The sequence below is a fragment of the Pseudorasbora parva genome, chromosome 8 (genome assembly GCF_024679245.1).
Source record: "Pseudorasbora parva isolate DD20220531a chromosome 8, ASM2467924v1, whole genome shotgun sequence".
Lineage (NCBI taxonomy): Eukaryota > Metazoa > Chordata > Actinopteri > Cypriniformes > Gobionidae > Pseudorasbora > Pseudorasbora parva.
The window spans coordinates 28,494,097-28,518,438 of NC_090179.1; the positions used below are offsets into that span (position 1 = coordinate 28,494,097).

Here is a 24,342-nt window from a genome sequence, read left to right on the forward strand (position 1 = left end):
CCTCTGAGCTGCAATAAATTATCTGTTAATATGTCTAAATACCAATTCAAACATGGTTTCTAAAATCATGTCTTTTGTAGCCTAAAAGTTTTTAATTCTATATTGAATCAGAATATTTATTTCACAAGCAATGTTTGTAACAATGTCTATTTGATGCTTTTTTTTTTTCATTTAACAACAAATGATCCTTTGGGGTAATTTCTCATGTAATTAATTAGAGAAAAATATTAAACCTTTACAGGCATAATATGTAAGATTTTTGGATTAAAATATTGAGATAAATAAGATTAAAATTTTAGACTAGAATAATGTTAAATATTTTGTTGACTTTATTTTATAAAGTCCCAAATATTTCCAAGAATGTTTAAATGCAGACCAATAAGGGATTTTAACCAGGACACGGACTGTCTATGTGTCACCTATCAACATACCCATGTTACCCTTGATTTCCAAAAAAAATGTATTTTGTAGAAACCATGGAAACACTAAAGACGCTTTAATATATGATGTTTTATTAGACAGGTGAGCAACTGTTTAGAGACATGTCATTGTTATACAGCTCAAGTCTTATTCACAGTCTTGTTGTTTAAATCTCGCGAGTACCATGTTTTACCATGCCTAATATTGATCTAGCTCACTGCAGTCTGCAACAAGTGTCTCATAGTACCTGCAGAGCAAACCCACAGAGTAGAATTATAACACACTTTCAACACTCAAATGTATCCAATATGATAAAACGGCACTGCGTTACCCCACATACACATGACTGGAAGAAGCGGCATAAAAGCTCCACTGCTTTTGAGCTGCTTCTCTCATTAGCAAATGCTCTCGTTCTGCTCCTACAGCTTTCGTTCCCACCCTGCTTCATACTACAGTAACAATAATAAATCTTTAATACAGTTAGCTCATCCATGAATATGATTTCTGCCCAAGTCCGGTTGGATTTTTTTTCTTCTGCTTTAAAGGGTTAGTTCACCCAAAAATGAAATTTATGTCGTTAATGACTCACCCTAATGGCGGTCCACACCCGTATGACCTCCATTCATCTTCAGAACACAGTTTAAGATATTTTATATTTAGTCAGACAGTGTATCTAAGTGTATGCACACTATACTGTCCATGTCCAGAAATTGAATAAAAAAATAATCAAAGTAGTCCATATGTGACATCAGTTAGTTAATTAGAATCTCTTGAAGCATCGAAAATACATTTTGGTCTAAAAAATAGCAAAAACTACGACTTTATTCAGCATTGTCTTCTCTTCTGCGTTTGTTTTCAAACCTCAAAAAAAGATTCAAACGGTCATGAATTAGCTTATTGATTTATGATTCGGATCGCCACGGCCATGTGATTTCAGCAGTTTGACACGTGATCCGAATCATGAATCAATACGCTGTTTGAATCTTTATTTGAGGTTTGAAAACAGAGGTCTTACGGGTGTGGAACAACATTAGGGTGAGTCATTAATGACATCAATTTCATTTTTGGGTGAACTAACCCTTTAATTGTTTTCTAATATCTGAGCGAATCAATATTTTGAAAGAATTAGTTGAACTGATCTACCTCTCTAATGGATTCATAAAAACATGTCAAATTGTAAAAGGAAAAAAAAAAGTAATCACAAATTATTTAAAAAGATCTTTGAAATTGATTTGAAATGTATTGGTCTCTTTTACCTCTAAATCTATAGGGTCTGAAACGGAGTGAGCAGAGCACCATGCTGGAGCTTTTCAGACAGAGGTTGCCTACTCCGCCATCAGGACCAGACGGTGGCCCATCATTGTCCTTCAGTGCTCCCACCCCTGAACAAGAATCGTCCCGTATCCGCAAACTGGAAAAGCTCATTAAAAAGAGAATTCAGTAAATTAGCAGGAACTTGTTGCCCATCAATATAATAATGTGAGTGCCCTCTCTGCTGCACACCATTCTTGATATTTAGCACGGCCTGACAACATGTCTTTGCTCGAGTTTTATCATGCTTTAAATGGGCTGTAAATAGTACTGCTATGTCTTTTGTATATATTTATGTTCGGTTACAGATCACGGTTTAACTTTGAAGCTTTCATGACTTGCATTACTATAAGCCTTATTATTCAAGTCCTTTCCTGAACCTCAACACATTACTGGCATGAATGAGTCATTTTGAAACCCCCCCTCCCCGCCTTTTGGGGGGGATCCACTTTACAACACTAATACCCACAGTGTCATTTACTTTGCACATTTCTCTGAAATATGCTTGCACTTAAAGCAAAACAGAGGGCAGTGTGGTCCAGAAAAGAAACCTGCTGCTATTCTGGCATAAAATCTTCTGTCCTGGGATTTCCAACATCAAAATGATTTAAAGCCAACATTTTTATAATTGTCCCTTCACTATAAGAGTAAACGGCTGTGTGGAACTTGGCTGTAGCTCTGGGTAAAGGTGCCTGTGGAGAAGAGGAGTGATATTTCAGGTCTCAGGTGCTCCACAATAGAAGAGCTTGGGATTTCCTGTCTCCACTGAAATGACAAACCAGTTGTTTTGGCTTTTAAAATACTTTCCCAGATTGGGTTGAAAAGAAAGACGCTCGCATTGTAGATGTTTTAACCCTGCAGGAGCTGTAAGGAAGAAATATTTACCACTCGTGTTTTCCCATGCTAGAGATATTTTCTCTGCGAACAATAACTGGAGTTCATGGGAGATTATCGGAATGCAGAAATATTAGTGTGCACACTGAGGATACATTCTTTTACTTTACGTCATCGACTGTTCACTTTTGTAAAGAAAGTATTTGTTTTTTCCCTTTTTCGCATAACTTATTTTATAGTCCTTTTAATAAATGATTATATCAACTCTGGAATCAGTTTACTGTACCTTTCGTCATTTCATCAGCACTCCTTCATAATTGTTTCTTTTCTGCTCATGGCTTTGTACTTGTTAAAAGACTTCAGCAGCAGAGCAGTGCATATCAAAGCTAAAATGTGTGCAATGAATATATGATTTATGTGTTTAATGGGCTATTGTGATGTATGCGTTTATTGCAATGTTATTTGCAATGATTTCTGCTATGATTTAAACTGTTGATTGCTTCTAATGAAAACATTCCTGCCTTCTGTGAATACGACAGTGTATTTTTAATGTCAACTGCAGATATAAATTCTTGTCAATAAAAATCTGTTGACTTGGCTTTGACTGTGTTGTTTGTGTGTCTCAGTCTCAGTGTGTTTGTGTTTTGTTGTGTTTTTTCTTAACTGATTTGTCTGATTTTTAATCTTGACTTGTTTCTAAGCTTGATGATGTGAAGTTGGCCTCTTTTTAAAGGGAGGGCCTCCTCCTGACTCTCTAATTGGCACTCCAATCAGCAGTGGGAGGCAGTTTTTAAAGGCGTCTCCCCTCTTGCAGGCGCTTGTAAAACAATGAACGTCTTTGAGTGTGGACGATTTTGAATGCAGGCAGGCTGACAACGGGTAAACTTGCGTTACCTTCCCCGGCGATGACCCCCTGACTGAATGCGCTCAAGAGCGAAGTCAGAGAAGTTTCCATTTTCCTCTCCGTTTTTATAAAGCCATTTGAACTTGGCGACAACAAAAACATTTGCATCTTCTTTAGATCTGCGTTTCAAAGTCTCGGAGAGAACTGGAGCGGTGAGCCAGAGCCACGAAACGGATTATCGACGATCGTTCACGGCATCGCACAGCTGGTTTACTTTATACGAACCGCTCGGATCTCTTTTTGAGCGGCTTGCCCGCTAGATCAACAGAGAAAGACAAATTTGCACATAATTGGATTTAATTGCATTGTTCCGAGAGCTTGTGGAACTTGCCCGCAAGTGTTAAGGAACTTTAAAAGCAATGGTGGGAAGACTGAACTTGCGGAATGTGTCTGACGACGATCCACTGGATATGAATTTCAAAGCTGATCGGCCGCTGGACAGTCCGGACTCCGGTCTGCCTCCGAGTCCGAGCCCGAGCGTCTGGTTACTGCAGGGCACTGGGGCTGGAACCCCGATTACAGAAGACGACAGCAGAGGGACAGCTGTGGTATGATCATGCTAAACAATAGAATTATTGCAAAGTGTATATAATAATAGTTATTTTTTTATTGTCTTTCGATTAACATGTTTTTATCTTTATGTGTGTGACTTTTATATTTGTGTGTGTGTATGTGTATATATATAATATAATGTGTGTGTTTATTGTTTATGTAGGCATTTATGTACAGTAGCCTATGTACATTTAAAAATATTGATTCTTTATCACAGGCTCCTAATAATCGGCAATTGCATGCTTTGTCCTATGGTGAAGGAATTGAACTTGACCCTCTGCCACTAAAAGAAATAAGGTGAATTATTTTTTTTAAACTGTAACCCCATTGCATGATTTTGGGATTTGGGCAATTTGCTCTGGGCAGGTGAAATTAATATATAGCACTAACTCGATACATATGTTTTTACAGATACACATCTTCAGTGCGTTATGATTCAGATCGCCACTTCATCCAGGATGTGACCCTGCAGCCTAAGGGTTTGGGTCTGGAGATGTGCAGCCAGACAGTGTTGGCCCTGCCTCAGAGCACCTGGAGACATTACAAGACCCAGCTGGAGTTTCTGCCCCGTCAGCGTGTACAGCGCTACCAGAGCACCACCATTGTGTACCCCAAACACACCCGGACCTTCTACACCACCCAGCTCAATTATGATGGGCACAAGTTGACCAAGCGTTTCTTCTCTGCTGTAGAGCTGCAGGCTTCTGATTGCAAGGCTGGTCTTTGAAAGACACACGGGCATTTGTGCCTGACATTACGGCCATATGTACCAATTATAAACCATCGCCTGCATTCATTGAGTCCCGAGAGAGAGAGAGGGAGAGAGGGAAAAGGAAACTCGGACTGAAATTGTTGCCAGTTGGAAAAGTTCCCAAGACAGAAGTGCAGTTTTAGTGAGTTCAAGGCTGGAGGAGTGCAAGCAACTGTGTTTTTAACCGTTGTTTTTATGGAAGTTTGGATGGGTTTTCTCCATCAGTGCTTAGTGTTAGTGTACAACAATGGTTTTAATTGTATGTAGAAAAGTGGTTGATTTATTTAATAGTGAGATACATGTTTAAGAGATTCCGCTCTGATCTTGGACCATCACTGGTTTGAAAGGTTAGATTTGATGTTCAACTAGGGCACATAGTTGGCCATAGAGAAATATGGGATGTACTAGAGTGCAAACTGATTTTTCACACAGTTAATTGTATTAGAATAATAAGTGTTTGTTTTTTTTAAGTTAGAGCTGCCACACCATATCATTTATGTGTTTCACATTTCACTGGAATCTAGAAGTGATTAAAAAAAAATCACATTTGAGTCCATATAAAGGTTTTCTGGAGCAAAAAAAAAAAAGTATTTTAGGGTGTCTTTGCACAAGGGTGAGATCTGTTATATCTAGGCTGAACATTAAATCTATCAGAAAATAAACTAACCTGAATATTTTTACTACTGTAACCACACTTATGTCATTATCCATATTTTCTCTATGTAAAGGATAGCTGACTTCCACAGCTCATCTTGGTTTTAGTAAGTTGTTCTCTGTGTTGTTACTCGTGAAGGAAAAATGAGAAGAGAGTCGCATTAGAAATGAACTCAGTCATGCTTGATACTGCAGAGTGAGGTATCTGAAGACTAGTGTCTGAAATAAATTATAATGTAAATAACAGCACTTCTTAAAAAAATGTATTCTCTATTTATTTCTTGTTCTTGTTTTAATTCCCTTTTATTCTGTGTGCAGTCATTGATTTAGAGAGTGACAAAAATGTGCTGGGTTTAACATCTGTATTTGTGCAGTGTAAAACAATTTTTTTAAATTCTTTTAACTGATTCTATTCATGTTTACCTTTTAAGATGGATATTAACTGATGAAATCAATTCTTTTCCAAATGAAATGAAATAAAAAAAAGTGACATGTTGGTTTTTATTGTTTTTTAATATGCAATGTCCTTAATGTTTGTATGTTTGCATCAGGCTAGGTCTAAGACTAAGTTGTGCGACTATAGTGATCTTCTCACTTGTTGTATTCGAGAGCCCCCTAAAGGTGAAAGTAAGTAAGTATTAATGGTCAGACGTTAAAAGCATTTTACATTTATTTTTTTAAATGTGTATACAGTATTATGTATAAATCATGAACTTCTTTTTGAAGTTTAAATAAAACAAGAACTTTAATACTTTACTTCCTGTCAATGCAGGCCAAGTTCTTGGTTGCATTTTCTCGAGTGGCCAAATAGCGCTTCCTTCTGTTGGCTTTATAAATCTCAATCCTCTCTTCTTCCTCCACAGGGTCAGCCAACACTCTGTCCCATCTCAGACTCTCCTGGGACTGGCTCATGAATGTCTTTGGTGGCATCTTTTTAGATTGGTTGGACCTGGCTATGGATACCGACACATTTTTGTGTTGTCTACTCCCTGTTTTGGCCCTTTTTCTGGTCGGCTGGGAACATGTATGACCTTGAGACGTGTTCTTCAGCTTTCTCATGGTCGCAGGTGTTGCTTTTGGCTCTATAGGTGATTCAGGTTTTGTTTTTAAAGTAAGCATTTTAGTGGTTCCTCTTGTGATAGAAGGCTACCTGTGAAGTTTACAATGAGTTATTTTAGAATTATTTATATTTTATTATAGTTTTTCACACAATGTCATGAGACCTGTGATATAGATCATTATTTAAATAAGTGTAAATATGCTATAGTGGCTATAACACACATCCTACCCACATGTGGCATTAATGTGAATGCGATGCCATGGTCTGACCGTCTGACGTGTAGGCTAGTAAACGGTCTATGGTAGTAAATGATCCACGGTTATTTCTTGATATTTTTTCCCCTTGTTAGAAACAAACACAACTGACTACAGGACATCATGACAATACAAACGCCATTCCTTTACAATGCTCATTGTTTACGTTAAATATCCATGGCAACCATCCCATATTTCATAGTGGACGTGTAAATGGGTATCACAGGTAAATACCAATACTTTATAATGGTTTATTTTTCATTTAAAATAAGCTAATGTATCATTTAAAATATCATTGCAGTGACATTACAGAATTCGTAGGACGTGTTCTTTGCTTCGAAAGCGTTTGTGTCACTGAATGTGAATGAGCCAATCTGAGACCTTTGTAGCGAAAGCATAGAAATGGGTGGGGCATGGAGCAGTAGCCAATCGAATACATTTATAGATGTTGAGGGCGCAGGGGCGGGGTACGACCATAGACTGTAAAAAAATAGGGTACGACATACCACGTCGTATGCTACTAAACTACGCAATATAATGTAAAAAAATAAAAACTACTACAAATATACGAGCTAATGGTGTGTTTATGTTATAGATGTCCCTAAAAATAATGGTTTAAAAATTAGAATGAGTATTAATTACTTGAGTTTCGTTTTCAGATGGATGCTTCTGGATCACAACAACTGCTCGATGACTGGGATGACATTAGCGACTCAGAATTTCTCAACATCCCTTTAGAGCAACAAAACATCGGTAAAACATTTTGTAATCTTCAAGTATTTTGAGAGCCTCAACGTATTGTGTAACGTTAACTATGATCATTTATTGTAGTCATGTTTTTTTCCCCCAGTTCAGTATAATCTTATCTGTATCCTTTTCTTTCCACTTATAGAAAAACGAGATACAACTTGTAGGCTATTGTGTCGACAGTGTCGTTAGGTTTTATACACATAACAAGTATTTTCTTTCTTTGTCTTTTGAGATCCCCAGCTTCCCCTCAGTAATGAAACTGATAGTAAACACTCAGTGGACTTTGACAGCCCCAGTGTGTCCACTTCTTCGCTGTACAAGTACGTCGTTTGTGTCATGCTTTAATTTAGAAATTATTTCTGGATATTGTAGGGAGGTATGCAACAACTCTTGTGATTCTGCAAAATGTTGTTGTTTCTTTGCTGTTTTTTTTATTTATTTGTATGGTCACATAATGTAATGCTCTACTGTTCAGCCATAACGAAGAGGCAATGGGGCAAGAAACAGTAAAAACGAGGGGTTTAAAGAGAAAGAGCCTCCATGAAAACAGCTTCAGCCCAATGCAACGCTTCCTCAAGCAGCATCTGAGTGTGACCCTTCTGTGTGACCAGTCTTGGTGTGAGATGAAGACTGTCTACAGTCTTTTGAAGCCATATCTCAAAAGAAAAGATCTGCAACGCACTGAGGTGAAAATCGGAAAAGATATACATTTATCAAGAGGTGATGTAATAAACTGCATTGTCTTTACTGCAACATAATGTATCATGCATATTCAGTAATTCAATCCATGCCTTTCATCTCCAGAACTGGAGATACAGGACGTTGTCCCTATAAATATCCTGACTAGAGAGGATGCAGAAGCCATCAAACTTCTCAACATGTTACACATGATTCCACGGTTAGAATCAGGTGTGTTGACAGTGTAGAAATAATTTTAGGTATTGTTTTGGTACTTAGATTAGGTATAAACGTTTCATTCAAACATCTTATTTTAGGGGAACGTGTGCGAGAGTTCCCAGTGTTTGGTTTGCAGGAAGGTGTTTTTGTCATGGGGGTCATAGATGAACTGATGTATAACCAGAAGGGGGAGCTGGTCCTACATGAGCTCAAGACACGCAAACACAACTCCATGCCTAGTTCTGCACAAGATAAAGTCAACTGCTTTCAGGTGAGTTGGAGTTATTTATTGCTGGTCCTCACTGTTTAAGTTTACAACACATAAAAATGATCTATTAACGAAACCATAAAAAATGTTTATGCAAAATCAAAGTCATGTTTTACTCTCCAAAACTAAATTAATACATTTATAGAAATGCTTTTTTTTTTAAATGCCTTTTTAAACACGCAAATATATTTTAAAATGTAGAAAATGGCATTTCCCCCCCAAAATCATATGAAAGCAACATGAATATATATAAAAAAAGCACATTTCTAAGAACTTGGCACAGATTTTCCTTCTCTTTCCTTTTTTTTAATTATGCACACTCTAATGCACCATTGACTGTATATACATTGGATCTTTATATCTGTTTTTTAAACTGTCCATCTGTTATTCAGGTGGCCCTGTATAAATTGCTATTTGATGGACTGGTCAGAGGGGAAGTGAAAAAAGACCATGTTTTAAATCAACTTAAACTGCGTTCAACTCAAGTGCTTGGAGCAGGAGTCCAGGCCCATGCTAAAAGCATTGGGGTTCAGGTGACTACCTTTGAGGAACTGGTTGATGCCCTACTAATAACTGTGTCATGTTCTGATCTTCCATGCGTTGACCTGCTTCAGCTTGAATACTATCATCAAGGCTCTAGTGGACCCATTGGGACCAGAGTTGCTCCTTACAATGAAGCCCAGCTGCGGGCAGAGCTTCAGCATTATCTGGCCTACTGGACAGGCCAGAGGGAACCTAAAGGGGTGGACATAGAGGAGGCCTGGAAGTGCAGATCATGCCTGTATGAACAGACTTGCGATTGGATAAAGAAAGGATCACAAGTATCTGACCAACAAGCGGCTCATGCTAGCTCCTGCTCATGATTTAGCATTTTACAGTTCATACAAACATTTCTATGTGGTGACTATTAATTACTTTTCTCATATTTCTAGCTTTTAAGTTTTATACTTGTGTGTTTTATGTGTTCTGTCTTTCCGTTTTTAAATAATGATGAGATGTGAATGTTATTTTGCAACTCTATAATGACTTTGAGAGATGCATTGTGAATTCATAATGCATAATTTAATCCATAATGCAATTTTTTGACTGGAATGGCTTTAATGGAAGCAGGCTGAAAGCTTTCTTACTTTGTGTACATTAAGAATTTGAGCCCACTTAGACAGTGGAACCGATATGTGCTTTTCCATGAACGATGCCTTCAGTCAAGGGAGGCCGTTTATAATGAATATACAATAATACATTGACCAAATTACATATACAGAACTTGTATTGTTCTGTCATTTAGTTTAAGTATTGTTCATTTCCCTTTTGTTTATATTCTAGTATTACATTTTTTAAACAAAGATGTACATCATTACCCTTAGCCATTATATATTAATAAACAATTAATAATGTTAATCCCTAATTAAATCAATTATGATATACAGTATATAATGTTTGCCACTATAAAAACATCTTATATTTCTAGTTTATAATGGAATATTAGTCATTAGGTGGTGCTATTTTACTATTTATATTTAACATTCTCTGGTTTAGGATGTTGACTCATTTCTGTAAGATAATATGATAACTATGACATTATCAATCTGTATTTGACAGTTATTGCTAATATTAAATCAGTGATGCGGTGTGCCAAAGACTGGAAATGCCATATTTTGATTTGCCGATCTCACATAGTGATACACTTGTGTTGATATGGAGAGGCTTGTTTATTTGGGCCCAAATTTTCATCTGCACTGGCACTGACCTCAGCACTGCTGTTGTTCATATGTCGTCATCGAGCGCAGGCCTTGGAGCATGTCCTTGTTATCAATATGACGCTGTCAGACTAGAAATGACACATCTGGCATTTAAAAGAGGCCACACTCCCTCAGGGGGTTCTCCATGCGAACCTAAAGCACACACAAACACTTTAGTCAGTTTTTAAACTGCACAGATGTTTGAATGTGTTCCTAGGCTGTTGATTAAGGTGTGCATGACACAAGTTGTTTAAAATTTCTCTGGAGGCTTGTTGATTTTAATAATGAATTGACTTAAGCTTCTCCTTATTGCTATCTCATGATCAGCACACAACTGACTGACTCTATTAAATCTTCATAGAGAAGAATCTGTGCTCTAATTTGATACCAGTAATGATTTTACCCAGCTTTTGCCCATGCGCATGGCATGCATCAAACACCCGTGAGGCTGAGAGCGGCCGTTATTAGATTGTGTTTGGGTCTATTCTAATCTGCTAGTCGACAGGCTAAAAGAGCCATACCCTGTGCTGTGTTTGCTCATGTCTGCACGAAAGCGTGCCATCTTTTTTAACGTAGCGACCCTAGGAACCTGTAGTACCGTCTGGTCTGATGAAGTCACTCAGGCGCTAATGACCCCTCATTCAAGGCTCTTAAAAGCACTCCCACTCACTCAGTCTCTAGTAAAGTGCTTCAGCACTTCACTTCAGTCTTTGTAAACTCTGTCACCTGGCAGACAGAGGAGCCATCCTATACTAATGTGGCCTATCGGTTCATGCTCTGTTTGTCTTGCTCACTGATCTGCACCAAACTCAATTCCGGCCTTCCCTGATCAATCAATAGAATGCCCAACAAAAGAGTCTCTGAATGGTGATTGCATTAAGGCACAGACAAAGAGAAGTTAAATGGCTCCATTTTTCCTTTACCTATCATGTTAGAAAAGAGTTAAATGATGTGTAAATCTGAAAACACACTGGGTGACTGAATCGATATATGTGAATGTGCAGGTCATGGGAACTAATGCTGATCTAAATTTGTCAGGACTTTGGAATCATTCGTTTTGCATTGTGATATTTTGCATTGATGAATGTCATTACATTTACATTGGTTTACATATTCCCTGTAGGCAAATAATTCTTCTAGCATAGGGTGTATCTCACCTATCACATAGTTCATCTATTTATAATATAATGGCCTGGTTTCACAGTCAGGGCTTAGCTTAGGCCTCAATTAGGATATTAAAATAGTTTTTATAAACGTGTCTTAGAAAAGAACATTACCGGTGTGCATCTTGAGACGGTGGCAGTGACATTTTTTTACGATATTCCAGTGCAAGTTGCTTTCAGTTAAAACAGTTCAAACATTTGTCTGGGGCTAGTCATTGAAACTGGTGCTATATATACCATTCAAAAGTTTGTTCGTGATACATTTTCTTAGAAGGAACTGATTAATACACAATTACCATCCTACACCTGTTGGTAATAGATATAGATACCATTCTATATTTTTATAGAATTATAAAATAATAATTTAGAATTATTTGTATAGATTTTTTGTAATTTTTATGAAAGAAGACTCTTATGCGCACAGAGGCTGCATTTATTTGTTCCAAAATATTGTAAAATGTGCAATATTGTGACAAAAAAATTATTACAATTAAAAATTACTGTTTTCTATTTTAAAATATTTAAACACGTAGTTAATTCCTGTGATCAAAGCTGAATTTTCAGCATCATTACTCCAGACTTCTGTGTCACATGATCCTTCAAAAATCATTCTAATATGCAGAATTGCTTCTCAAATGAAAGTTTTATTGAAAACATTTGTGATGTTTGATAATTTTGTGAAAATGATAATGCATGTTTTTTTAAGGATTTTTTTTGCAATTTATTGCTTCCTTCCCAAGTAAAAGTATTAATTTTTTTTTTTTTAAATCTGACTGATGCAAATACTATGTCAAAAGTACAACCAATATGACAAATATGTAAAAATACTTTATTATAATTATTAAAAACATAATTATTATTACTTTAAAATTATAAACAGATATTTTTACATTGAAGTAATAAGATTTGTGTTTGCATTACGTTAATTAAAAATGGAAATAGGGTTAATTATCATGAAAACAATATGACCCAGACTTGTTGTTATTAACTTATTGAACTAAAATGCTTAAGGATGTTTACTTAAGTGTATTTTCGTGATACATTTTCTTAGAAGGAACTGATTAATACACAATTACCATCCTACACCTGTTTGTAATAGATATATGTGCGTGGGAAAGAGGATAAACAAATCTCAAAAATAAAAGGAAATCAGTCAATGCTTGCAGAAAATATCAAAAACTTTTTAGAAGGAACTGGAAAAATAATAAACAGAAAAAGATTATTGCAAATAAATAATGCATGACGCATAGACTTAAAAATATGCAGTAAATCCATTAAAAGTGTAAGCCTGTGACGCAGATCTCATTACAGAGTGACAGCGGTCTGCTGCCGCAGTAATGTAATCGAGCCAGAATTCAGCTCCACCCTGCCCAGTGTGGAGATCCCCACATGGTCAAATGATCCCAGTCTGGAGAACTTGAAACCCACAGGCCTCTTTAAGCTAAAGCAAAACATGAGGAAGTCTTTGGACCCAACCAGCAGCTGTCCACAACCCCAATCTCACTGTCATCATTAGTCAACTGACACAAACACCTCTGTCTCCATCTCTGACTCTTTAATCCCAGGCCTCAGCGCTACACTGTGGTTTGACTGGAATCTGCTGCGTGTGATCTCAGATCTCAGAGTGCAAAGGCCCAATAAAACATCATCATTTTGATAATATAATGAAATAAGAGTGTGTTTGGACTAATACCGAGGAAGGGAGAAAGAGGGTTGTGAGAAAAGTATTTCAGTGCAGTTCTCAAACATAGTCTTTCGAAACATAATTTCTTGGAAGTATGTGATAACAGATTAGGTTATGTCATGGTTTAAATTATGAAGATGGATATACACACAAAAAAAAAACTATTAAAATAAACGGAGTAGGCTTTACAAGAAAATACTATTTCAGTCCTTCTACTTCAAATTTCACATTTAATTCTTGCCGTTTCTTTGTAATTATTTGTGAAATGACTAGCAGTTTCTGTAAATATTTTCAGTATACTGCTCAAATTTTTAATAAAAAGGACACTTAATGTCAAACTTTTTTGAACATGTCCAGAGCTAATGAGATAAACTGATGCAGCTAAGTAACTTCAACAGTATCCTACAAATATTTAAGCTATATTTAGAGAAAAAAAGTGTGACCACTTGCTACTAAAATAATGATGAAATGCCCAAATAACCAAATAAAAACAAGAAAGCCAGGTTCACACTGTCTGAAACAAATGTTGAGATTCCTAAAATTTTCCTCTGATTCTAGGCCAAAATCTGAGGTATTTGATCGCTAGTTGGACAAAAACTCAGAATTGTGAGATAAAAAGTAATGACCTTTTTATTTTTTTTATTCAGGGGCGAAAACAAGCTTCCATAACCGAAATTTGTCACAGTGTGTGATGTAAAACTCCAGACAAGACTTCTTGCATGCGTCTGTTTTCAACATGCCTTGAATGCCGTACAGTCTGACGTAAGTGATAACTGAGATCCTACAGTGTGACATGGCTTACAACAAGAATCATGTTCATACAGTCTGACAAGCAATGTCGCAAAGGACTATTATAAATCATACAGTTTGCACCCGGCTTAAGAAATGCTCTTTTTCACCCAGTTTTACATTCAGGCCATCTGATACCAGCCCCTTTGTTTTGCTGTAAAAAACATCTTAATTCACTCTTTTACATTTTTGGCAGAACTCAGGGCCCATTAGTGCATTAGTGCCTTCATGCAAACCCTGTTAAAACACTGCATATCTGGTTGCGTGCACATTTTGTCCTAATAGAGTAATTGTCCTCTTGTCCTGGAAAGTAAAAAAGCAGAGGGGAGTATCATTTTTCATTCAGTGCTATGTGAGGGAGCGAGAGAGAACCGTGTTAAGTTAGTAGCCTCCAGGAAAGACTCTGAAGCATCCTTTAGTGAAGAAGACACAAATAACTCCAAGTAAAACAAATTAAAGGACACAGGATCCAGGGGCTGAGATAGGAGCAGGCTGTGTGTAAGAGAATGTGAGTGCCGTGGAGTGTGTGTTTGTTTCAGCGAGGGAAATGAGAGTGAGTGTTTGCATATTAATGGCACGAGTGCGCTTTTGTGCATGCGGATGCAAGCTTGTGTACATGAGAGATTAATTGAGTTGTTCATAAATGTGCTGGGTTAATGAAATGGCAGTTGACAGTGACCGTGCTGCACAGGAAGCCCTGTAACAGGGCTTTATCTCTGTCACACGGCACAGAAAGAAACAGCTCATTATGTAGGTCACAAGTCAATTTGATAACTTACTGTTCTATGGGAATAAAATGTTTCTCTAAAGAATGGTCACGACAGAACTGGAATAATAAAGGGGTCCTATTATGCTATTTTATACACATTCAACATTCTTTAGTGACTAATGTTGCTGTTTAAGCATGAAAAAAGTCTGCAAAGTTACAAAGCACAAAGTCCTCTCTAAAGGGAGTTACAGTATTGTCCCCATCGGTGCGCACTGTTTCTGAACTCCCTAAAAATGCCTTGTTTGTAGTCTTGCATTTTCTAGTGGGAACGTACGTCACAATATTCCTCATTTAAATAATTCCCATGAAATGCATATTTAAAACAGGGCTGAGGCCTGGTTGAGTTGCGTTACAGTGTGTTGAAACCATAGGCTTTTAAAAAATCTGGATGTAGTGCCCATATGATTGCCATATTAGCAGTGCATCACCATCTGTCACTTCTATATGATACTGAAAATGGGCAAAGAGACAGGACACTGCTAGAGCTGAGGTCACATGATGACTAACACGTTATAAGATACTTTATAAAGACAGTCCATTACATTACTGTTACATTACGGTCTGGCGCCATCTTGGAAAAAAGTTTCGACGAGTCGAGCCATGAACGCTGTGATGAACGTAATGAACTGTGACTTGGAATCTCATATGGTCCGTTGTTTCCGGAAGAAGGCACTGAACGCAACAGAGAAAATAAATAAATTAAAATTAAAATTTTCATGTAATTAGATTTCACAAACTTAATTCCTATCGATCAGCTCACCTAGCTCAGCGTTTGGCACTCGACTCGTTGAGACTGTTTTCCAAGATGGCGCCGGTCCGTAAACGGGTAATGGACTGTCTTTATAAAGTATCTTCTTATTAAACTGTTTGTACACTTAAAAAGTTCTCAATGCTTCGGTTTGCATGTAGGGACCTGCATTATACTACCGTGTTAGTGTGAGGCTATTTTGAGCCTTGTTAGTGGTATTAACTAGCGATTTAATTTCACTTACCCTTTGCCCCATAGACAAGCATTATAAGCTAAACTGTTTTTAGAAAAAAAAAAACTCTTTACATTCATGAATGACATTTTCATGAAAATGCATCCCAGAGAACGATCTACTCGGTAACCATGTGTTAATTACCCCTAGGTTCTTGTTTCACCGGAGTTGTCCTTTAAAAGGGCATGAATTGGCGGTTTCATAAACTTTAAAAGTTTATAAAAAAGTACATTATGTTCCTTATTATTGCATTTGTATATTTTTGACCGGTGACTTTTTTCAGTACATTGGGAAGGGCAATTTGCTCTTAGGTCAAACACACTCACACACAACACACACATTTTGCTTATTCATGCAAGATGAGAAGATATGAATTCATTTGCTATTTTTAGCATGCTCATATAGTGAGTCTGCACACTTTAGGCAGGCAGAGGGCATTTGGCGATTCAAGCAGAGAACAAATTTAGCAAATCATCTAGAAAAAAACAGATGAAATGAATGTAGATTAACAAATAGTGCACATTGAAACTGTGTCCTCACAGGATGTATTAGTTTTGACTGAGCTGTTGCTTAGCTGAAGCAGATAGTTCAGCTAAAAAAATTAATTCTGTTAATTAATTTCTGTAAATTTCATTATTCAGTGGAATACAGTCAAAAATTAGATGTTTAGCAGAATGTTCACACTGCTCTTTAAATACAATGAAAGTCAATGGTGACCAGGAGTTGTCAAGCTCTGTCACAAAAAACACCTTAATAATAGCCTGTGTGTCTTGCATGCTATATTCCAAATTATATATAGCCATATGATTATTATGTGTCTTGTAACTGCAACTGCAAACATGCAGGTGAGTTTGTGAATATATGGATATATTCACATTGCATGAATGTAATTTGAATGTGAGCATGAGGGATAGTTTTTCAGTCAACAACTTTCTCCCCCCAACTTTCTCTAGTTCCAAACTAAAATGAATGTTTGAGCAGTTTTAACTGAAAGCAGCTCGCTCTGACAAATGTTTTGGGACGCCTGCCTTTACATGCACATGAATTTGAATGACATCCCATTCTTAATCCGTAGGGTTTAATATGGAGTTGGCTCACTCTTTGCAGCTATTACAGCATCAACTCTTCTGGGAAGGGTTACCACAAGGTTTAGGAGTGTGGGTATGGAAATTCTTGAAATTCTTGAAGCTCATTTGTGAGGTCAAGCACTGATGTAGGACGAGAAGGACTGGTTCGCAGTCTCCGCTCTAATTCATCCCAAAGGTGTTCTATTAGGTTGGGGTCAGGACTCTGTGCAGGCCAGTAAAGTTCCTCCACACCAAACTCACTCATCTTTATGAAGCTTGCTTTTTAATGATGGGCCATCCCCAAACTATTTCCACAGTTGGGAGCATAAAACTCTGATTTCATTCGTCTGAAAGAAGAATGTCATATACACCTGGTTTTAGGGTGAGTAAATCATGGGGTAAATTAAATTTTTGGGTAACTATCCCTTTAAATGCCTTAAGGCTGGAATACACTACCCGATTTTTGCCCCGATTTTCCCCTGATTTAGAATCTGAACAAGTTGACGTTGACAAAAGTCAGAGCCAGTCTGCAGATTTGAGCCGACAGATTCCATGAAAAATCGCGTAGTATATCATGGCCATAGACTCCGATTTTTTAGCTTCAGATTTTGATCCCATCCAGTCGGAGGATATCAAACATGTTTGATATTTTTAGCATTTAATTTGAAATGTTTGGGTAACTATCCCTTTAAATGCCTTAATTGAGCTAGCATAATCCCTGTATGTGAAACCTGGGGCCTATTGCACAAAACTAGGATAAGGGATTAAGCCGGGATATCTTGGTGATCTTGCCATTTTTATGCAACATTTTGTACACCGCTGTCATGTAAACGTACTCATACCAAGAACGATAACGATAACGAAAGATAACTGTATATTAGCAGATAAATTGAGCCAGGATCACCAAAATATCCCGGCTTAATCCCTTATTCTAGTTTTGTGCAATAGGCCCCTGACCTTTGTTTTGTTTTTGTTGTTTTTTCTCACAAAGATATTTATTTTTTCCAGTAAAGTTAAAAAACCACAGCTACCATTTTTAGGGCCCGAGCGCCAATGGTGCAAGTACCCTCTTGGAATTGCTCTGTTTATTTTGCATAATTTTTTTTTACAGTGAAGAAATAAAAAACTCCCAAGTCCCCAAAAATGCAGGCCTTTCAAGCAACATAGACAGTTATTATTTCAGTGAAACACTGTTTGTGCTTTAGACGACAGTTTTCCTCAGAACAATGTATTTCAATGAAATGCCTCGAACACTGGGACACATTGGGAGCTGTTGTCATATCGTTTAGCGTTCATTCCCCTTGCATGTCAGCATGAAGACCTAAGCAGAGATTGCTAGGAAAATGTCTTCAAAACATGGTTCTATATGTGCTTTTATAGTGCATTAGGTGCCACATCCTTTCCATTATGACAGCATGAGTTACTTCTAGCAGCGCTCATGCAATTACTGCCATGATCAAATGTACTGTCCTCTTGCCACATAGTGCCCCACCGAGTGGAACAAAACATGCTATCGAGTTTTCATCTATCTAGCAGAAGGGTCCTGTAACACTAATTGCACATAATGTTCTTTTCTCTTGTGATTAAAACTAAAAACATCACCAGGCTTGTTTTTCTCCATATCTCATGTAAGGTAGCATGTTCCTGTGACTCTGCCTTTGTCCGTCACTCTGCTCCAGCAGTGGGGGGTTTTGAGCTTGCTATTTATTCCCAGAACAGGAATATACAGGAAGCGGGAAAAGCAGATGGTGTTCTGTGCTAATGAGCCCTAACACAATTCACCTGTTAGTATCTGAGTGCTGATTGGTGGGACTGAGAAGCTATTAGTCGCCTGGTGAGAGTTCTTTAACACCTATGATGTCACACACGCATCCCATTTTAAATTTAGAGTGTGCCATGCAAAGTTTCCTATAACATCCCTTACCGGAAGGATCTTGGTTTATGTGTGAGCCATACAAAATGAAAGGGAGAGGCTTACCATCTCAGTCTCAGATAGACGAGCAGATTACATGGACAAAGGGAATTGTGTCAGGGAGGTTAGAGTTACAGTGAGAGCACGATGTACTGTACTGACAGTCTTAAGAGTGGTCTACTACACATAGGCTCTAGGCAGTGGTGTTAAAAAGTGCCATGTACAGAGGGGACGTGTTCACAGGCGATTTGTTTAGAAATCCTCCTCACCAAAAAATGAGGGGAGACAAGTGACGTTGATTTCTCAGTGTAAAATACCAGGAAGATGGATGTTGAGATTAGTTTTTTTGGTGGCCCCAATGCCCTTTAGCATGAGTTCAGTAGTTTCCTTCTTAGACCACTGGGAAAATACTGAACTTTGGGAAAGCAGGCTTTTTATTTTTTTAGAGTAAGGGTTGACATAATTCATGTTGTGTTTGAATAATCTATGTTTACATTATTAATAAATGATTCTTTAATATTTTTTGTTTGGTTGTCTTTTAGGTTTAGCAAGGCTGCATTTATTTGAATAAATAAATATACAGTAACACTTTTTTGAAATATGAAATATTACAATTTTAAATAACTTTTGTTTTAATATAATTTTTTTTTAATTAATCCAGTTTTTAGGGTCATATGATCCGTCAGAAATCATTCTTATATGCTAATATAACAGTTTAAAACAATTGCGCTGTTAATTATTATTTTTGTTGAAACAATGTTCATTTTTGCCGCCATCTTTGAACGCTCAAAAGAACGGTATTTATATAAAAACCATGTACTAACACTCTCTTTTGATAAATTTAATGCATCCTTGCTGAATAAAAGTATTAATTTATTTTATTTTTTATCATACTGACCCCAAACTTTTAATAGTTGTGTATATTTAAGCAATGTGTCAGACACAATGTTGGCATATTTTGGTCCACCAACAAAGATTGCACACAAATAAGCAACAATAATATTATTAGATACACGTCTCTGAGCAGTCTACAAGGGTTTGTTCACCCAAAAATGAAAATTATTTCATTAATTAATCACCCTCATGTTGTTGGACACCCAAAACACCTTGAAGATATTTTTGAGTTCACGGCACAATTTTGAGTTCACGGCAGAGACCTACACAGAAGACAATAACTTGGCGGATAAAGTCATTATTTCGATTTTTTTGGCGCACAAAAACTATTCTCGTTGCTTCGTACAGCCATTGTAGTGAAATGGACTTTGTAATGTCGTCTTTAGTGCCTTTTATGGGTTTTGTGAGTGGGTCAGTGGAAATGTACTGAATGCCAATGGAGGCCTTTCTGAAGCCTTTCTCAGCTATCAGCTTTCAACTAAAATATCTTCATTTGTGTTCTGAAGATGAACGAAGGTGTTACAGGTGTCCAATGACATGAGAGTGAGTAATTCATGAAATATTTTCATTTTTGGGTGAACTAACCCTTTAAGCAACATTCACTTGTTCACTTGACGTTTGCCTTATATGTGTGAGTGTTACTTTGGTATAAGAGCAAGGGAAAGCCTTACCATGTGTGTCCTGTGGGACTGTGTTACTCTGGTGTGTCACCAGATAGGGCAGCATGTGACTCTTTAGGGGCAGAGATCCCAGATCAGACTGTCTCAGTTACACGGGAAAGTCATACAGCACGAAAACCACAAAAGTCAAATCCCACAGAAAGTATTTTGAAAACAAACTAATCACTTCATGACAGCATACTATAAATTCATTGAATAAGAAATGATGTGTGAGGAAAATACGGCTCTACATTAGTTTGAAATCACCCGAGACAAGAGCCATGTTATGTTTTTAATTCCCTTCATTTGTGCGTCACTGAGCCAGGAGGTGTTGAGTTGAGAGTGTGCTGCGGATATATACATGAGTGCATGACTGCACCAAGAAATCATTTAGAAAAAGCACTCAGTTGAAAAATAGACAGCTGACATGTTCGCTGGTACATTCAGGTCTCAAGTCTATGGTTTAGATGAGTGAGATAAACTAATGTGAGGGTTTTTTCTGTTGTTTGTGGTTGTGATTTGATCTTGCTCATTGTGTTGTGAAAAGAATGGGGAGTGGATGTGTTATACATTCTGTGTCACCCTGACTGCAGCATACTGAATCATCCCATTAAACCAAAGCTTTCTTCTTTTTTTGCTTTGATTTGAGGTCCCTGTGTCTATAGTATTTTTTAAACACTGTGTGTGTGTGTGTGTGTGTGTGTGTGTTAGAGAGAGAGAGAGAGAGAGAGAGAGAGAGAGAGAGAGAGAGAGAGAGAGAGAGAGAGCAGGGAGTCACTATTGCAGCTGAGCCAAAAGGACATGATTATATAATTCCGTTCACATCAAGGTTTTTGATCCTGCACGTACATTTGCAAACTGTAACAAACAATATTCAATACAATATAAATGCATATAATGCCAAGCTCCAAACATGTATCAAAGTCTCATGAAAATCTTGTTGTTTTATTCACTGAAAATCTTCCTAGTGGACTACAGCAGTTGTATGGAATATGAAAATGGAACTGCAAACACAATTGATAGTATCCATCTTGGGATTAAACACTAGGATGTCACTCCTTCACCACTTACACCATATTTGACTTGAGAACTATATGGTGAAGTGGAAGACATATGAATTAAGACTTGGAATATACTGCATGATTGTGTGGGCTTTTATAATACTTTTTGTCATTTTGGAGCTTGGATCTTGAATTAATTTTTAAAACATTATAAATCAAACAATCATTTTCTTTGATTTAATTTTACTTTTGACTCCATATATTCCAGAAAAAAAATCGTTTGAATTGCATAACATTAAATAGCCTAAAATAAAATAAATAATCTTTTTTATTGTAAATCAAATTTAAAGTAACTTAATTTAACATGAATAGCACCTTAATAAGTAGTAAAAATAGATTATATACTACTATTAAAATTCTACAATATTTTAAATAATTATATAGTATAGTATTTTTATAGTAATGCTAGTTGTACTGTAAATACACACAAATGATTGTTTTTTACTTAAAAAAAATAAAACTATTAAAAATGATTAAATTCTGATTGTTACAACAACAACAAACAAAAAATATTGGGCAAAATGTTCCTTTAAACACATATTTCCTCTTTGACCTTCAACTACAGACCTAATGAACCCGAAACCACTCTGATAAATTCAGAAGCAGGTCATGAAGAATGAAGCCTTGTTTAAAGAGGGTTTCCGCAAGCCAGCTAGACAGCAGTATTTATTTGAGGTTGTGGAGTTGAGCACACAGGCACACACAATCAGTCACAGCTCATTTCAGCTCCCTTTATCAGTCTGCTCACATTTTATAACTGATGTTGAAGCGCAGACTGATTTGTTCCACACTGAGAAATAGATCTCTTGGCTCAACTGAATTTGTGAGACTTTTTACTGTACTCCTACAAAAGTTTCCAAAACACACTCCGAGGCAGTAAATCAGTGATCAGTGGGTTTAAATTAACTTGTCTTGTGTTATGTCAGGTTTAATTGGCTCTCACTGCACTTTGTTTTCATCTTTTCTGCTTTTATGAAAGAGTCTGGGGTTGATCTGAACAATCCCACAATGTATTGACAAAGAGACTTTAAAGGAGGATCAAAGAGAAAGAAAGTTTGCTTTAGGTTGAACAGTGGGTTTTGGGTTGCTCATGTGCTACAATTGAGACAAACAACCATCAGAGCAGCATTTCAGGATTCTGCTTTGGTGAAATGCAATCCAATACAACACTGCAGGGGTTTTCTGGAACATGTACTTCAGGGTGACAGACACCATGCAGGCCCAGTGATTTAGCAGAGAGTTGCCTAGGTTAAGTAACTTTTGATAAATTGTCTGTTTAACTATTCTTTTTCATACTGTGGTATACATATTTGCATTTGTTTTATATCAATAGAGGCGACCTCCTGTCTCTCACTTCCAGTTACATTTGTTTTTGTGTCTCTGTCCCTCCTTTTGTATCTTTTGGTTCATTTGGCCAGAAACGTACAGCAAACAGTAACCTTTTCAGGCCATTCATTCAGTCACACATTCACAGCACACAAAGACCACTGGCAGGAAGTACAGCAACGTTTTTGAAAGATTAACCATAGCAACAAAAACAAACTAGGTTTTGTTATGCGATGGATGATTGTTTGGTTTACGTCATCAATCGATCTCTTTCTCATCTTTTTCTTCTCTACCCCATAAGCAGCTGCAGCCGTGGGGTTTAAGCTATTTCCCAGTGAGGGGTTGTTGGGTCTCTGGAGGGGAGCAGCTCTAATGAGACCTGATCTGTGACTTGCTGCTCCATGGCTCATCAGACGCATTCATCACTCTGGTGTGTATTAATCTTCTTTTCATGAAGAGAGACTTAGTAAGAGAGAGAAACAGAAAGAGTGCATCATGAGGCTTGAATGGTGCCATATCATCATAATACATTTTCACATATTCCACCCAAAAACTTATTTTTATGCATGACAGATTTAAGAAATAACACTTTTAATCACCAACTGTGGACTTTAACAAAGTATTTGACTTCTAATAAAAATCTAATAAAATAATATTGTGTTGGTCCCCCTTTTGCTGCCAAAACAGCCCTGATCCGTATAAGTCCTGTAAGTTGCGACGTGTGGCCTCCATGGATCAGACTTGTTTGTTCAGCACATCCCACAGATGCTCGATTGGATTGAGATCTGGGAAATTTGGAGGGCAAGTCAACAACTCATCGTTGTGCTCCTTGAACCATTCCGGAACCATTTTTGCTTTGTGGCAGAAGGCATTATCCTGCTGAAAGAGGCCACAGCCTTGGCCGCCCATGACCCTGTTGCCTGTTCACTACTGTTCCTTCATTGGACCACTTTTGATAGATACCGACCACAAGAACACCCCACAAGAGCTGCAATTTTGGAGATGCTTTGACCTAGTTAGCCATCTAGCATCACAATTTGTCCCTTGTCAAACTCGTTCAAATCCTTATGCTTTCAAAAATGTTCCTGCCTCTAACACATCAAATTTGAGGACAAAATGTTCACTTGCTGCCTAGTATATCCCACTCACTAACAGGTGCCAAGTAGAGATAATCCAATCCAATCACCTTTCATATGCCTGATCTGTGTATATTACAATATTATAATCGATTTCAAGTGAATAAGTACAGTACAACTGAGTACAAACAAGTCCAACTCAGGAGGGAAGGAAGCGGTTTAGGAAGAGGATGGTGGCTGGCAAAGGGTAGGACACAGGATGAGAATGCGAAGGTAGGAGGAGCCAGGGGAACCCAGAGCACAGCTGGGATGAAGGCCCTTGATGGAGCCATGATTTTTGGAGACCCAGGTGGAGCCGAGGAGACAGACCTGAACAGGTGGCACTGTAAGTCCTAGAGACCAGAGCAGAGCCATGGTGATGAGTGGCTGAGGTAGAGCCTGGGTGCCAGAGGACTTAGGCAAAACTGGTGGGAGTGAGGACCAGACGAAGTCTGGAGGAAGGCAGAGCTTAACAGAGCCAGTGAGTTGGAGGGACGGGGCGAAGCAAAGGTAAGGCCAAGGTAAAGCT

At 37.5% G+C, this 24,342-nt stretch overlaps 3 protein-coding genes across 8 annotated transcripts in view; all 3 read left to right on the forward strand.

The window, feature by feature from the left end:
* The window catches only part of vps53 (VPS53 subunit of GARP complex), a 31,576-nt gene extending 28,412 nt beyond the window's left edge, over positions 1-3,164 (forward strand). For both annotated transcript variants that reach the window (XM_067450632.1, XM_067450633.1), the window contains exon 22: positions 1,691-3,164. In XM_067450632.1, coding sequence (XP_067306733.1) covers positions 1,691-1,864 — 174 coding nt within the window. In that variant the 3' untranslated portion in view covers positions 1,865-3,164. The remainder of the gene's footprint in view (positions 1-1,690) is intronic.
* Positions 3,165-3,377: 213 nt separating this feature from the next.
* On the forward strand, positions 3,378-5,923 carry rflnb (refilin B). Its single transcript, XM_067450639.1, has 3 exons — positions 3,378-4,017; positions 4,239-4,318; positions 4,433-5,923. The coding sequence occupies exons 1-3, from the start codon at positions 3,829-3,831 to the stop codon at positions 4,746-4,748; spliced, it is 585 nt and encodes a 194-aa protein (XP_067306740.1). The 5' UTR covers positions 3,378-3,828; the 3' UTR covers positions 4,749-5,923.
* Positions 5,921-11,689, forward strand: exo5 (exonuclease 5). 5 transcript variants are annotated; one of them, XM_067450635.1, is made up of 8 exons: positions 5,921-6,057; positions 6,290-6,514; positions 7,400-7,493; positions 7,723-7,810; positions 7,966-8,210; positions 8,295-8,399; positions 8,486-8,658; positions 9,048-11,689. In XM_067450635.1, exons 3-8 carry the CDS (start codon positions 7,400-7,402, stop codon positions 9,516-9,518), a joined length of 1,176 nt encoding a protein of 391 aa, XP_067306736.1. In that variant the 5' UTR covers positions 5,921-6,057; positions 6,290-6,514; the 3' UTR covers positions 9,519-11,689. The 5 variants fall into 5 exon arrangements, with proteins under 5 accessions (XP_067306736.1, XP_067306737.1, XP_067306735.1 ...); XM_067450636.1 differs by having other exon boundaries at positions 5,978-6,053; XM_067450634.1 differs by lacking the exons at positions 5,921-6,057; positions 6,290-6,514 and adding an exon at positions 7,200-7,318.
* Positions 11,690-24,342: the final 12,653 nt, after the last annotated feature.

Excerpts from the sequence above, each read along its gene's own strand:
- rflnb (XM_067450639.1), top strand. The coding sequence starts at position 3,829 with ATGGTGGGAAGACTGAACTTGCGGAATGTGTCTGACGACGATCCACTG. Across the intron at positions 4,018-4,238 it reads ACAGCAGAGGGACAGCTGTG|GCTCCTAATAATCGGCAATT; the intron begins GTATGATCATGC and ends TCTTTATCACAG. Across the intron at positions 4,319-4,432 it reads CTGCCACTAAAAGAAATAAG|ATACACATCTTCAGTGCGTT; the intron begins GTGAATTATTTT and ends ATGTTTTTACAG.
- exo5 (XM_067450634.1), top strand. Across the intron at positions 7,811-7,965 it reads TCCACTTCTTCGCTGTACAA|CCATAACGAAGAGGCAATGG; the intron begins GTACGTCGTTTG and ends TCTACTGTTCAG. Across the intron at positions 8,659-9,047 it reads ATAAAGTCAACTGCTTTCAG|GTGGCCCTGTATAAATTGCT; the intron begins GTGAGTTGGAGT and ends TCTGTTATTCAG.